Source organism: Macaca mulatta, chromosome 11 (assembly GCF_049350105.2).
Source record: "Macaca mulatta isolate MMU2019108-1 chromosome 11, T2T-MMU8v2.0, whole genome shotgun sequence".
Classification (NCBI taxonomy): Eukaryota; Metazoa; Chordata; class Mammalia; order Primates; family Cercopithecidae; genus Macaca; species Macaca mulatta.
In genome coordinates this window covers 64,760,544-64,774,290 of record NC_133416.1, presented here as the reverse complement: position 1 = coordinate 64,774,290, position 13,747 = coordinate 64,760,544, and the positions used below count along the sequence as shown (strand labels likewise).

General features: G+C 46.8%; 1 protein-coding gene across 3 annotated transcripts; it reads right to left on the bottom strand.

The window, feature by feature from the left end:
* Window positions 1-850: 850 nt before the first annotated feature.
* On the bottom strand, window positions 851-13,408 carry PIP4K2C (phosphatidylinositol-5-phosphate 4-kinase type 2 gamma). Of its 3 annotated transcripts, NM_001261154.1 has the most exon segments (10): window positions 924-2,744; window positions 2,924-3,027; window positions 3,194-3,461; window positions 3,835-3,948; window positions 4,833-4,871; window positions 5,060-5,206; window positions 8,589-8,732; window positions 9,404-9,500; window positions 10,493-10,590; window positions 13,137-13,385. In NM_001261154.1, coding segments are annotated over 10 exon segments (1,266 nt in total). In that variant the 5' UTR covers window positions 13,311-13,385; the 3' UTR covers window positions 924-2,663.
* Between the last annotated feature and the right edge of the window lie 339 nt (window positions 13,409-13,747).

Sequence of the window (13,747 nt, the reverse complement as noted above, 5' to 3'; positions counted from 1 at the left end):
TTCTAGATTGTTACCTCCTGTGACCCCCACAACCTGCTCTCAGTTGGTCATTGGTAAGTGCCTCTGATTTTTCTCTTTCCACAAACAGGGATATGGAGGCTGGTGCAGAATGGGAAACGAATACATTTTTTAAAAAATGGCTTGAGGTGGTGGTAGTGTCAAGTGTGTATGGTTCAAATAGAGTTAAAAACTCTCAGGAAAAAAAAAAAAAGCTCTGCTCTGCTTCCCACATCAAGCAGTCTCTGCCCAATTCAACTCACTTCCCTAGGGCCACATCAAGCCAGGTTTTTCCACCAGCCAAAAGACTTCCTCAGCCAAGACAGGAATCTCCCAAACTGGCAACAACCTCTATTCATCCACCCCTTTTTCACTCCCCCTCTAGACTGGAGAGCTGGTCACTTTCTTCACTTTCCCAGGACTCTGCTGTACTCTTCCTTCCCTCCAGGAAGAAGACAGCTTTCCCAGGAAGCCTGGGGGAATACTGGATTCCGTTTCTTTTAGCTGGTGGGCTGAGAGGCCTACTCACCTTTACAAAGATGGAGTGTTAGCAAGCCCAGAACTCAGGGAAGAGGAAGGGTCCCATCACCCTACCCTTCCCTGGCCCTCACTACCTCTGACCTCCCACGAAGTTGAAGACTTAAGTTTTCCATTCCGGTGCACACCCTTCACAGCTTTTTAAAAAACGTTCCCAGCCATCTGTCTAGAAACCCACATCCTTAGTTAGGGGCCCAACACCTTGAACACCAGAATTCTTCAGCTGGTCTCTGCACCCTTAAGCACAGGCTTCCTCAGAGAAGTAAAATTAAAAAAATAAAAATAAAATAAAAAAATAAAAAGTTCTGTACAGGAATTTGGATTGAATAATTTATTCCCTGTATTATGATAGTAATGGGAGCAAATACACAATTTTTTATTAATAAAACAAAAAAAGATGAAAAACAGAAGCAACAAATGAAGACATCCATACTGCCCATAATACATCAGCCATGCGATCAGAAAACCCATTTCTAAAGAACAACGGTTGCTGGTGTCCGAGTTTTATTGCATTCATCGGGGGAAAGGGAGATGGTTGGAATGAAAAAGATCCATCAGTCTTCTGACAGGAAGATGTTATAAGGGGGCTCCAACCCCAATGGGTACGCCTCTTGTTACCACCTTTGGAGCAGAAGATGAAGGGGAGAGAGAGCTTCTCCCTATGGCCTCATGGCTTCTTGTGAGACAGATCAGTCCAGCCAGATACAGAGCAAAGCAGCTTTGCATCACCACAGGCCAGTTGCTGGTGCCCACCTTTATGTTTAAAAAAAAAAAAGTGGAAGCCTCAAGAGGGATGGAGGATACCAAGAAGAATGGGTGCCTTGGCCCCAGAGGCATTGTAGCGAGGGGAAGATAATATATCTCATCAGGGTTCTCAACATTATGAGAATATCACACATCAACTCAACTATCTTTGGAGGGGCTGAGTGATTGAGTTATGGCTCTGACTCCTCTCTGGGGGTGGAGAGTGAAGATGACAAAGAAGGCCATCTGTCCCCTAGGAGACACAGTTGCAGTATAAGACAGGACAGAAGAGAACAGAAAAACAAATCCAACTGGAAAAAAGGGGAGGGAGAAGGAAGTGTGCTAGGCACACACATCCAGGGAGTAGGGGAAGTTCCCACACTTGAGGCCTCCATCCTCTTGAAATGACCAGAATTGATCCAAGTAGAGATATTCCTTTCTTCTGGAAATAAACCTTGGGGATGGCTAGGCAGGATGAAAGGAAATTTAACATGGAGAATGAATCTTACACCCTGGCCCATCATCCCAGCCTCCAAAACTGGCCACAAACCCACTGAAGGGTTCCAGTCCCAGGAGAGGTGTGAGGTTCTGGTGAAGAGCAGCAGTAGTCAAACACCTTCCCCCAGGCTTGAATGATTTTGGCCATCTCTGGGCTCCTGTGCCCAGATGTAGAGATGAGTGGAGATGGAATTGAGGTGAGGGAAGAGATTACTCAATCTTTGACAGAGACCCAATCCAATTCTCTGCATAATCACAAGAGTTCTCTTAGGTCCCACCTCTGTGAGGTGCCAGGTTGCTGACCCACTCTTTACCCCACCTGGGTAGGACTGGCCATATTCCATCGTGTGTGTGCATGCCTGCACCCACATCTGTAGTATCCTGACTGTCATCCATCCTAGGGCCCACCAGGAGGGAAGCATGCCATAGTGAGTTCTATAAAGTTATCAGCAAAATTCAGACACTTTTAGTTCATCCCACACAGCAACGTGCATCCAGAGTAGTTGCTTGAGCCAGGTCCATCTGTCCAGTCAGGTCCTGAAGATGACAAACAACCCCCTTCCCCTAGCTCCTATATCATAGAAACAACAGGAGATATTACAAAGATCAAGGCACTTGGGAGAGAGTCAACAATGACATTCTAATACTACAAGCAGACTTCTTGTGGGGAGGGAGAGGGAAGAAAAATGGGCAAAGGGGGAAAAGGGACAATGTATTTCTGAGGGTCAGAAACAGCCTACTCAACAGGATGGAGTTATCTGGATGGAAGGAGCCTGCAGCCTGAATTTAGCAAAGGAATAAGAGAAGTGGTGGCTAGAATATCCACAATTCCCCCAAGCGTCTCAGAATCCCACCACCTTGAACATCAGAGAGAATCAGGCAGTCTCTTAGGCAAAGATGTTGGTAATAAAATCCAGGAATCGCTTAGCATACTGCTCCGGATGGACAGTAGAGATCTCTGCCCCAGCCTGTGAGAGAAGATATGGAACAATGTGTCAGGCCACCCTAGCACCCGTCCCCATCACCCCCACCCAATCTACCCCAGACCACTTCCATTCTTTTGCCACCCCATTGCTCTGGCACAAGAGGCTGTCTCTTCCCAAAGAATAGTCAAGACAGGAAAGGAAAGGCTTTCGGGAACTCTCACCCCATGCTTGACAGTTTTGGCTGCATGAGCTGCTTTCTTCTTGGCATCATACTGTGTAAGGATATCAATGAGGCCCATGAAATAGACCTCCTTCTGGGGGGCTCCTGGGAGAGAGACCAACGATTCAGAGCAGGTTTAGTTCCAATTCCCTTTCTCCAGGAACCAGTCAGTTTTGTTCTGAAAAGCTCATCAGGCTCTCCCCCACCACTCTGGTCTCTGTCCTTCAGGAACAATCCCCTCTCCACCCTTAAATTGTCCCGGTTCTCTCACCTTCAGCACTCCGGATGGCATAGACATCAATGAAGGACTCAAACTCTCCTGGGCCCAGGGGCCGATGGGAATGGATGTAGCCTCCGATACCCTCTGGGGAGGTGCCATAGGAGCCCACCAGAGCAGGAGGTCCAGTCAGGCTGCAGTCCCCATCCACCTCTGACTCATCCTCCCGCACGGGCCCTTCCTCCTCTGGTTCAGAGCCCCGAATGATGTCGTGGATGCCCAGCAGAAGGCTGTAGTCCATGATCTTCAGCTGCACTAGAAACTGAGACCCACTGACAAATCAGACACCTCTCTCTCATTCTTCACTGCTAGGTATCACCCCGTACCTGTACCTTTGAATTTCTGGGGCCCTCCTGGAGAAAGGAAGTGTAAAAATTAAGGTTGCAGGGCATACCACTGCCCTTTAGTGCCTACATGTCCTGGTATCTAAGATCATCCTTTTAGCTTATTCCAGCCACCCCTTCCATGGGTCAACTCCAGGGGTTTTTCATGTCTCATACTAAACCCCCATACATGCAGAGGACCTGAAGAATAAAGGGAAGGGGTAGAGCTCCCTTATACTGTGAATGAAAGAGACAACTATCCTCTAGGTAGCAAAAAAAGGAAAGCCATTTCCCAGAGCACCCAATCATCACCTCCACATCTCTCTTTAGCTTCTCCAGAAATATTTTCTTCTCTTCTTCACCAATATATACTTTCTGGTTCTTGTTGAGAAAGTCTATATCCTTAAGGGTGGGCAATTCTTTAACCTAAGAATAGGTAAAGGGACATCTTGGGAGCATATCCCTTTCCCAAGGTCTCAAAATCCCACCTTCTGTCTAGGGCTCTATGCTAGCTCAGTTAGATCTCATCTAACTCCACATTGTGATGCTTCCCTGGTTTGTTCTCACCTCCAGTGACTTCCACAGACTCAGTCACTACAGCTGTATCCCCAATCACATCCCACTACTCTCTGCTTATGGTTTTCAGTCAAGACCCTCCAGGCTGACTTTTTTTTTTTTTTTTTTTTTTTTTTTTTTGAGATAGGATCTCGATCACTCTATTGCCCAGGGTGGAATGATAGTGGTGCGATCTCAGCTCACTGTAGCCTCAACCTCCCGGACTCAAGTGATTCTCCCACCTCAGTCTCCCGAGTAGCTGGGACTACAGGCACATGCCACCACGCCCAGCTAATTTTTTTGTTTTTTGTAGAGATTACGTTGCCCAGGCTGGTCTGGAACTCCTGGGCTCAAGCAGTCCTCCTGCCTTGGCCTTCTAAAGTGCTGGGATTACATGCATGAGCCACCTGCCCGGCCTGTGTCTTCTTAAGCAAAATAGCTGCTTGAATAAAATAACCCAGAATGGGAAGTGGAAGTTAAACATTTTGCTCTTCAAGTCTGGCATCCTCACCCATCCCCAAGCCTTCCATATGGAATAATCCATGCCAGTGTTAAAGCAGCTGCTCCCACTGCCCCTTCCAAACAATCCCCGGATCAACAGAAGTTTACCCCCCTCTTCTTTTAAGTGGTTTAAGATAATAAATAGCTAGTAATCCCTATTCCTATATAGAGTGGCCTCTCCATCCTAAGAAGTTCCCCTCATCTGCCCTCCCTCATCCCTCATCCCTCACCCTAGCACATAAAATTACTATCACCTTTTCCTTATCGCTGGCTTCCCGGGACACTAGGGAACCCTGCAGAGAGACCCAAAGACCAAGTCAGTAGAAGTGGCTAAAAGAACAGTCAGAACCCAGCCCCTAAGATGAGTACTCAAACCCAGCCTTCTTTCCCTTAAAAGGAATCATCCAAAGACCTCCCAGGGTCTTCCCCATTCTCAGGCTATCAGGAGCCTCCCTCTAAGTCCGAGATATCCTCTTCTTACCTTTAGGTCATACTTCCTGTGCACAGGAAGACGGTGGCTAAACATATTGCGCATCACAAGCATGTAGCTGTCTTCATTGTCCACACTGACTCGGTACATCCCCAGGAACTGGGGCAGAAGTGTGTTGCCATGGCACTTCACAATGTACTATAGTGAAAGAAGGGGAAGGAATGGGGAGAGACTGAGTAGCAGATACACAAACAGTCCAGGGAAATTCAAACACTGCCATTCCAGGGTGGAGCAGAAGACTTGAAGTAGAGAGGTTACAAAGTCAAAAGTGGTAGAAGCTTCCCCAAAATGCTCCAGGTTATCCATGCCATTTCTGAATCTCCCTTTCCTCTGATTCTTTCCATTTTACATCTCTTAATTTTAAAGTGTTATCTCTCGATTCACCTTTATCATTCTTTGAGATGAGGGAGGTTAAGTGTTGTTATCCTTATTTTAGACCCTCTCTATATGCAAGTGGCACAGAATCAGGATTAGAACTTACATCTTATCAATTAAATCATTTTATCTAGAGCAGTGTTTCTTCATAGGCTAGATTCCCATAGTTTAAAATGTCTGCATCGGGTTGGGCTGTACTGTGTCATTCTGTCACTGTAATATAAACACAGATTTTTACACCTAAAAAAAAAAAAAAAGTCTGCGTGATGGCCTACAATTTGGATTCTTTTTTTTTTTCTTTTTTTTTTTTTTTTGGAGATGGAGTCTCACTCTGTTGCCCAGGCTGGAGTAAAGTGGCGCAATCTCGACTCACTGTAACCTCCGCCTTCCAGGTTCAAGCAATTCTCCTGCCACAGCCTCCCAAGTAGCCGGGAGTACAGGTGCACACTGCCATGCTCAGCTAATTTTTTGTATTTAGTAGAGGTGGGGTTTCACTGTGTTACCCAGGCTGGTCTCGAACTCCTGAACTCAGGCAATCTGCCCAGCTCGGCCTCCCAAAGTGCTAGGATTACAGGCATGAGCCACTGCGCCCGGCCTACAACTTGGATTCTTTTTTGTTTGTTTGTTTGTTTTTGTTTTTTTGTTTTTTTTTTGAGACGGAGTCTTGCTCTGTCACCCAGGCTGGAGTGCAGTGGCCGGATCTCAGCTCACTGCAAGCTCCACCTCCCGGGTTCACGCCATTCTCCTGCCTCAGCCTCCCAAGTAGCTGGGACTACAGACGCCCGCCACCTCGCCCGGCTAGTTTTTTTGTATTTTTAGTAGAGACGGGGTTTCACCGTGTTAGCCAGGATGGTCTCGATCTCCTGACCTCGTGATCCGCCCGTCTCGGCCTCCCAAAGTGCTGGGATTACAGGCTTGAGCCACCGCGCCCGGCCTGGATTCTTTTTAAAAAATTATCCTATTAAGCCAGGCTCACACCTGTAATTTAGCTACTTGGGAGGCTGAAGCAGGAGGATCACTTGAGCCCAGGAGTTTGGGACCAGTCTGGGCAACATAGTGAGATCCTGTCTCTCAAAAAAAAAAAAAAAAATTATTCCTTCATCTCTCTTTCTGTGTGCTGCCTCTTTCTCTTCACAGCCAACCTTCTCAGAAAAGTAATCAGCAATAAATTCATCTCCTGTCTCTCATTCACACCTTGAATCACTGAAATCAGGTTTATACCTCATTTCTCCTCTGAAATCTCCCCCATATCCCTCAGTTGTCAAATCTAGTAAGTATTCTAGTCATTGTTGTATTTCAGCTTCATGGCACTTGATCCTATTGACCAGTCTCTTCTTAAAACTCTCTTCATCCTCAGCTCTTATTATACCACCTTCCCAATTTTCCCCTCCTCTCTGTCCTCGAATCCTTTATGGAATGTAGTACAGCATAAATAACTAAAAGTGTCGATCTACTCTTAGTTTCCTTTATGGGCTCATCTCTTCACTTGCTCCTTTAGGTTGTCCTCAACTTTCTTTTCATTTCACTGCACACAACCTCCCTACGATAATCGTATCTATAGTCATGGTTTTAATGATCACTTATTCACATATAATTCTCAAACCTATACTCCCAGTCTAATCCTTTTTCCTGAATTCTGTACCCATGCCCCAACCACTTACTGGACATCCTCATCTGGATGAATTGCAGAAACCTCAAATTCAGTATGTCCAAATCAGAACTTTTTTCCTCCAAAAATCTGTTCCTCTGTTTCTAATTTCTGGCAAATGGGCACCCAGTTATCCCTCACCAGGAACTTGGAGGCCCCTGTCTCTTAAATCTCAGTTCTCCCATAGGTCTTCCTTTCTATCCCGATCACCATCACTCCCTCAGGCCTTCACCGTTTCTACCCTGGACTATTAAAATTGCCTCCTAACTGGTATCCACCCTCCGAGTGTCACCTCCCACCAATCCATTCTCTAAAATGCTGTCATATTTTCTAAATATTTCTAAATTACAAATATATCATGCCCTTTGCAAAACCACCTTCAGGATAAAGCCCAGACTTCTTTGTGGGGCTTATAAGCCTCTTCACAATCTGGTTCCTGCCTATTTCCATAATATTATATCCCATCCAAATGAAATTTCTTGCAGTTTCCTAACGCCAAGTTCTCTCATGGCTCTGTACCTTACTAGTGCTATTTTCCTTTGCCTAGAATGCTCTTCCACCCTGTCCAATAGTTAATCTCTACTAGTCGTTCAAGGATCAACTCTTACAGTATCTCCTCTAAAAAACTCTCTTTAGCCTTCCAAGTTCACTTCTTTCCCCAGGTGAGTTAGGATGCTCTTCTCTAGCTTCAGAACATTCTGTACAGACTTCTACTATTGTATATATCTTGCTGTGTGCTACTGAGTCACTGGTCACTGCCATTAGACCAAGGGATCTGTAAGGGCCACAAATGTTTCATTTACCTCCTTCTCTACTGCCTAACATAAGGCCTAATAAGAGATATTCAGTATTTGTTGCATAAACCGACGACTCCTTTTGGACTCTTGATGTATTCCCCTTGCTCACTGATTTTGGTGAAATTTTTCCTTCAGTAGAGACATTCAAGAAGAGTGTTTTTACTGCCAAAACATTCCATAAACTCCACACTCCAAGTCAATCTTTTGTTTAATCTTTTTTCTTTTTCTTTCTTTTTTTTTTTTTTTTAGACACAGTTTTGCTCTTGTTGCCCAGGCTGGAGTGCAAATGCATGATCTCAGCTCACCACAACCTCTGCCTCCCAGGTTCAAGTGATTCTCCTGCCTCAGCCTCCTGAGCAGCTGGGATTACAGGCATGAGTCACCGTGCCCAGCTAATTTTGTATTTTTAGTAGAGACAGGGTTTCTCCATGTTGGTCAAATTGGTCTCGAACTCCCGACCTCAGGTGATCCTCCCGCCTCAGCCTCCCAAAGTGCTGGGACTACGGGTGTGAGCCACTGCGCCTGGTCTGTAAATCTTATCAGACAGAATAGCTTCCCTCATCCCATTTAGGGCTAGATATGATTATGGTTTCTCTCTTCCAATGAGTTTTCTCCCCAGTCAGCATCTATTACTGATAGCAGCTGAGCTATATGTGAGTAGGGAGGAGAGGGAAAGAATGGGGCTAGAGAGAGGCCTGACCTGGTGATAGTTGGAGAGGTTGCTATGCATGTCAGCAATGTCCTCACTGGATACTTCTTTGATGACCAGAGTCCGATCGTAGGAGATAAGGAAGCGACCATCACTGCCTTCACTTTCGCTGGGGGGGTTTCGGGTAAGGGACACCTGGGGACACAGAATGGGCCAGAGGCTCTTTTCCTCCCCCTTTATATGCAGAAACAAGTCATAAGAAAATGGTCAGCTGAAAGTGGATGAATCCCTGGGGTAGGAGATTCAGCACAGGTTCCTCATCAGGTGTTCATATGTGGACTGAAAGAAACTGAATGCAAAATTCTTTTTTTTTTTTTATTTTTTGACAAGGAGTCTCACTCTGTCACCCAGGCTGGAGTGTAGTGGTGCGATCTCAGCTCACTGCAATCTCCACCTCCCAAGTTCAGGCAATTCTCCTGCCTCAGCCTCCCAAGTAGCAGGGACTACAGATGTGCACCACCACACCCAGCTAATTTTCATATCTTTAGTAGAGACGGGGTTTTGCCATGTTGGCCAGGCTGGTCTCAAACTCCTGACCTCAGGTGATCTGCCCACCTCGGCTCCCAAAGTGTTGGGATTACAGGCGTGAACCACCACTCCCGGCCAAAATTCTTAATGTATCTACATCTTTTCCCCCAAGGACAAGGTTTATAGTTTTCATTTAATTTTTGAAAATGCTGCAATCACAAAAAGGTAAAGAATCATATTTGCCAAGGCTTCTCATTTCTCCAAATATGGCTGTCCCAAACAGTACTCCTCAGTTGCTGGGGAGAAAGGGCTACCCTCACCCCTTAATGGACTCTCACCAAGTAATCTTGGTCATCAATGCCAAATCGATCACGGAGGTTCCTGAAGACCTGGGGACAATACTCCTTGAACTTGAAATGACTGGGTAGATTTTCCCTGAAATTCAGGTTTTCAAAGTAAGAAAACAAACAATATTACATTTACATACACTTGGTAGTTTATAGTGTACCTTCAGACATATTACGTCCTTTGATTCTCATAAAACTCTGTTAGGTCCTTTATTTATTTTTTATTATTATTTTTTTTTGAGACAGAGTCTCACTCTGTTGCCAGGTTGGAGTGCAGTGGTGCAATCTCGGCTCACCGCAACCTCTGTCCCCTGGGTTCAAGCAATTCTCCTGCCTCAGCCTCCCAAGTAGCTGGGACCACAGGCATGTGCCACCATGCCTGACTAATTTTTTGTATTTTTAGTAGAGACACGGTTTTGCCATATTGGCCAGTCTGGTCTCGAGCTCCTGACCTCAAGTGATCCACCTGCCTTGGCCTCCCAAAGTGCGAGGATTACAGGCATGAGCCACCACGCCTGGCCCTTGCGAGGTTCCGATAAAAAATATATTATTTCCATTTTATAGAAGGGAAGACTGTCTCAGAGTGACTCAGTGATCTGCCTAAGTAACATGGTTGGTAAGTGGTATAGTAGAACCAGGATCTACTACCCATCCAAACAGCAGCCATTTCCCAAATCTCAAGCAAGTCAGAGGCATTCCAAAGTCAGCAACAGACACCACTGTTTTGAATGGCATCTTCTTTTACTAGGAGGGCTTAGAGAACTCAAGTTTTTCTTTCAAGGAGTCCCTGTCAGAAGCTAATGGTTCTCATGGCATCTCCAAAGTCACAAGCAGAAAAAGAGAGAAAGAGCAGGTATCTGCACATATTTACTCTATGGAATTGCCAGGCTACAGGGCAGATAACACTGATTCATATAAGGATATAGGGAACACCAGAAATTATTCTCATGGTTTCCTTGCACAAAACTAATTTCTGCATTTGGGAAGGATGTTAAATTTTTAGCTCACTGAAACTTTTAAAATTACTTATTACTCCATTCTGAGAAGGTTGACATGAGAATGGCAAGGATCATCACTTACCTGTGGAAAAGGTGATTGTTGACCTTGATCTTGGAGCTGGCCTTAAAGTCATCTGGCAGTAGCATCACTGGGAGAGGCACCTGGCTGAGCTCATTGATCTGATAAACCAAAGCACGAATAGGGAAGCCATAGGGAAGGGTGTGGAGAGCTACCCACACACTGTGTCTGGGCAACAGTCACGCAAGGGCCACTCAAACCCCATTCCTTTAAAAACACTGGCTATGCATATGCTTGACAGAAGTGAGAGAATGTGTCTAACCCTTCTGCTGCCCAAGAAGGACTACAGTAAGCATCTCTCACACACAGCCCCCAACACGCCCACCCTGTGGAACTTCATGCTCACAACAGTCATTTTATATTAGGCTAACCCTGTAAGGAACTCAGGACTATTTTTAAAGCTGTGAGAAATTCTAGAAAAAAAAAAAAAAAAAAAACTCTGCAAACTCAAGGCAGCTACATGTTCCATTAGAAAAAGAAAAAAAAGGCATTTTTAATATGCACAAGAGCATTAATGGGATTCTGTGGGGCCAACCGCAGCAAAAAGGATAAGTGTCCAGATCCTGCAAAAGGCATCTCTTTGCAAACAGGACCAGTCTTCCTAGACCACTCTGACCCAGTTGTTTGCAGTAGGCCCCCACCTGTCTAGATGTAAGGTAAAGGAAGAGCAGCTGATTTCAGAGTGAATGCAGGCAATCAGAGGCTATGAACTCATTAAGGCATCTGTTTCCTAAAGCCAAAGTAACCCACAGCCCAAAGGACACAAGCATCACATGCTCTCCTCAGCCCCCAGGATCTGCAGTCTGCTAATTCAGGGTAGAAAGGGAGCTCTGGTACTTAGAAATCCTGAGTTGTACTTTCTCCTTGGTGTTGCCACAGTATCTTTCACCTGCCTTTTTTACTGCATGACTCCAATCACTAGTTTATGTAAGTTCACCCATCCAGATTGCAAGCTCTTCAGGAGCAAGGGCTCATTCTAGTCGTCTGCATCTCTCAGGTGTCTAACTAGCACAATGTTTGGCACACAGTGATCCTGACCTGTCTATTAACTGAATAAATGAATGCCTTACCTATCCTTACTAGATCATTCCACAGAGGCTATGAACTGCAGTCTAACCTAAATCACACACACTGCAGTGCAACCAACTCCTCCCGTTCTCAGTAGAAAAGGAGGACAGAACATATTCCTCCAGACAAAAAAAAAAAAAAAAAAAAAAAAAGCCACTTGAGATTCTGAGCCTAAAATTCAGCTACAGCTCCTCCTGCCCCCTCCTCTCCACCTGCTAGGCAAGCTGAATCATCACTAAGACATATGTTCAAGGAATTTCTCCATTCCAAACACTTGAAGTAGATGTGTGTTGGCAGAGGGTGGGGTGCTGGGGCTAGAGTATATATACCTAGGGAAGCTGAGGTAGGTCTTACATGTAACTCCCCCAATCCTTAACAAGGGAAAACCCTCCCTGTTAAGCATCCCACAGGGAATGGATGAATCACCTGGAAGGTACATATGAGAGGCAGTCCTACCTCCATCAGCCTTCCCCATACCAAGTGCCTTCCACTGAATACTCACTAAGAGCTTACCTCCCGGAGAGCCACAAATCCAAAAGGGATCCGACTGGCCACAAACAACATTCTTAATTTGTGGTTAAGAAAATCTTTACCACAAATTAAAAATGTGACAGAACGGATATTCTTCCTCACAACTTCCATCTCCACAGCCTAGCCAAGACCATAATCATTCAAGAACGTTGATTTCGAAAATATTCGGTGTCACATTCGAGATCACTGCATTTCTCCCACTCCAGACCTGATGGAAGATGGGTAATGGCTGTGCTTCTTTCAGCTGAGGTATCCTCAGGAAAGGGGATGGAGGCCTCCTCCTAACTCCCAGAGCAGTTTCCTGCTTCAAAAGTTCACCACAATAGTGACCGCAGGAACAGAGCTCCTCAGCCTTCTCTTTGGTCAACAATCGCCACCACCTACACCAAACACGATCGCTCCAGCCAGCGATAAGGATGCAGTTAAGACCAAAGGCATATATACATAAGTCCTAAGAGAGTGCAACTTCTAGCTCAAGGTGGGGTAGCTTCTCTGAAATGCTGTACCTCTGGAAGGGAAAGGAAGGGACAAGCAGGATTAGAAAGTCCAGGAAACCTGGAGCTTCACCGAGACAAAACCAAGATTCAAAAGCCAAGGACCGGGGCTGGGAAGCAAGGTGGAAAGCAAAGTGAAAGAACTTCATCCATCTATTCCCCTCGGCCTCTCACCCTCCACCTACACTCTCACCAACAACCACCGGAGAAAAAGCCACTCCCCCTAATGTCCTCCCCGCTTGCGCCTGGTCCTGGTCAGTCCCTGTAGCCTGGGGCTGAAGCTAGACATGGCAGGAAGGAGTCAAAGTACAGGGAGCTGGATTTCACGGGGGGAAGGTGGAACTAGAGTGGAGCAGTAAAGGACTGATGGGGAGAAGAAAGCCCAGTCAGAAAACCTGCTGGGGGAACACCTGGGGATTGGTGGGCAGGGACCAAGACAGCCCGGGGGAGGGGAGTGGCACTGCGTGGGGCTACGGAGGCTAGAGCCTGGATTACGCACGCCTCGGAGCCGAGGGGTTTGGACGGGACTGCAGGGGTCTAGGGCTGGTTCTCACCGAGTGGGCTACGCCCCACAGGAACACACCCATCAGCGGGTCGGCCGCCCGGAACACCTTCACCTTCTGCTGCACAAAATGCTTCTTCTTGGTTTTGGAGGCAAAGCCGAAACCTGGGCCGGGGCCTGCTGTCGCCGCTTGTACCGTGGCTGGTGGGACCGAGGAGGACGCCATAGTCTCCCGCGCAACCGACCAAGTGGAAGCCGGAGCCGGCAGCAATCCAGGAGCCCGACCCCGGAAGCGGCGCTCACCTGCGCCGCTGTCACGTGACCGGAGGCCGGACAACAGACGCGCGAACAGGGAGGGGCGGGACGGGGCGGGGCGACGCTGGCCCCGCCCCCGGCGCCTGCCTGCCCAATGTCCGCGCAGTGTGTGGGCTCACCTGGCGTGCGGGATCCCTGTAAGCTGACGACGGAAGCGGCGCGCGAAGCCCCTCGACCTGTCAACTAGGAGATCGTGGTGCGGCCTGGGTTGGCCTGATTGACTCCCAAGGTCTAGGGCTTCTTTGCTGCAAAGTGGCCGCCTTCTGGCTTTGCCCAGTTTCTAATGAGTAACCTCGGACCTGATGCTAATGCGAAAGCATTCTTACCGAATGGGGGTTGGGAAGGGGA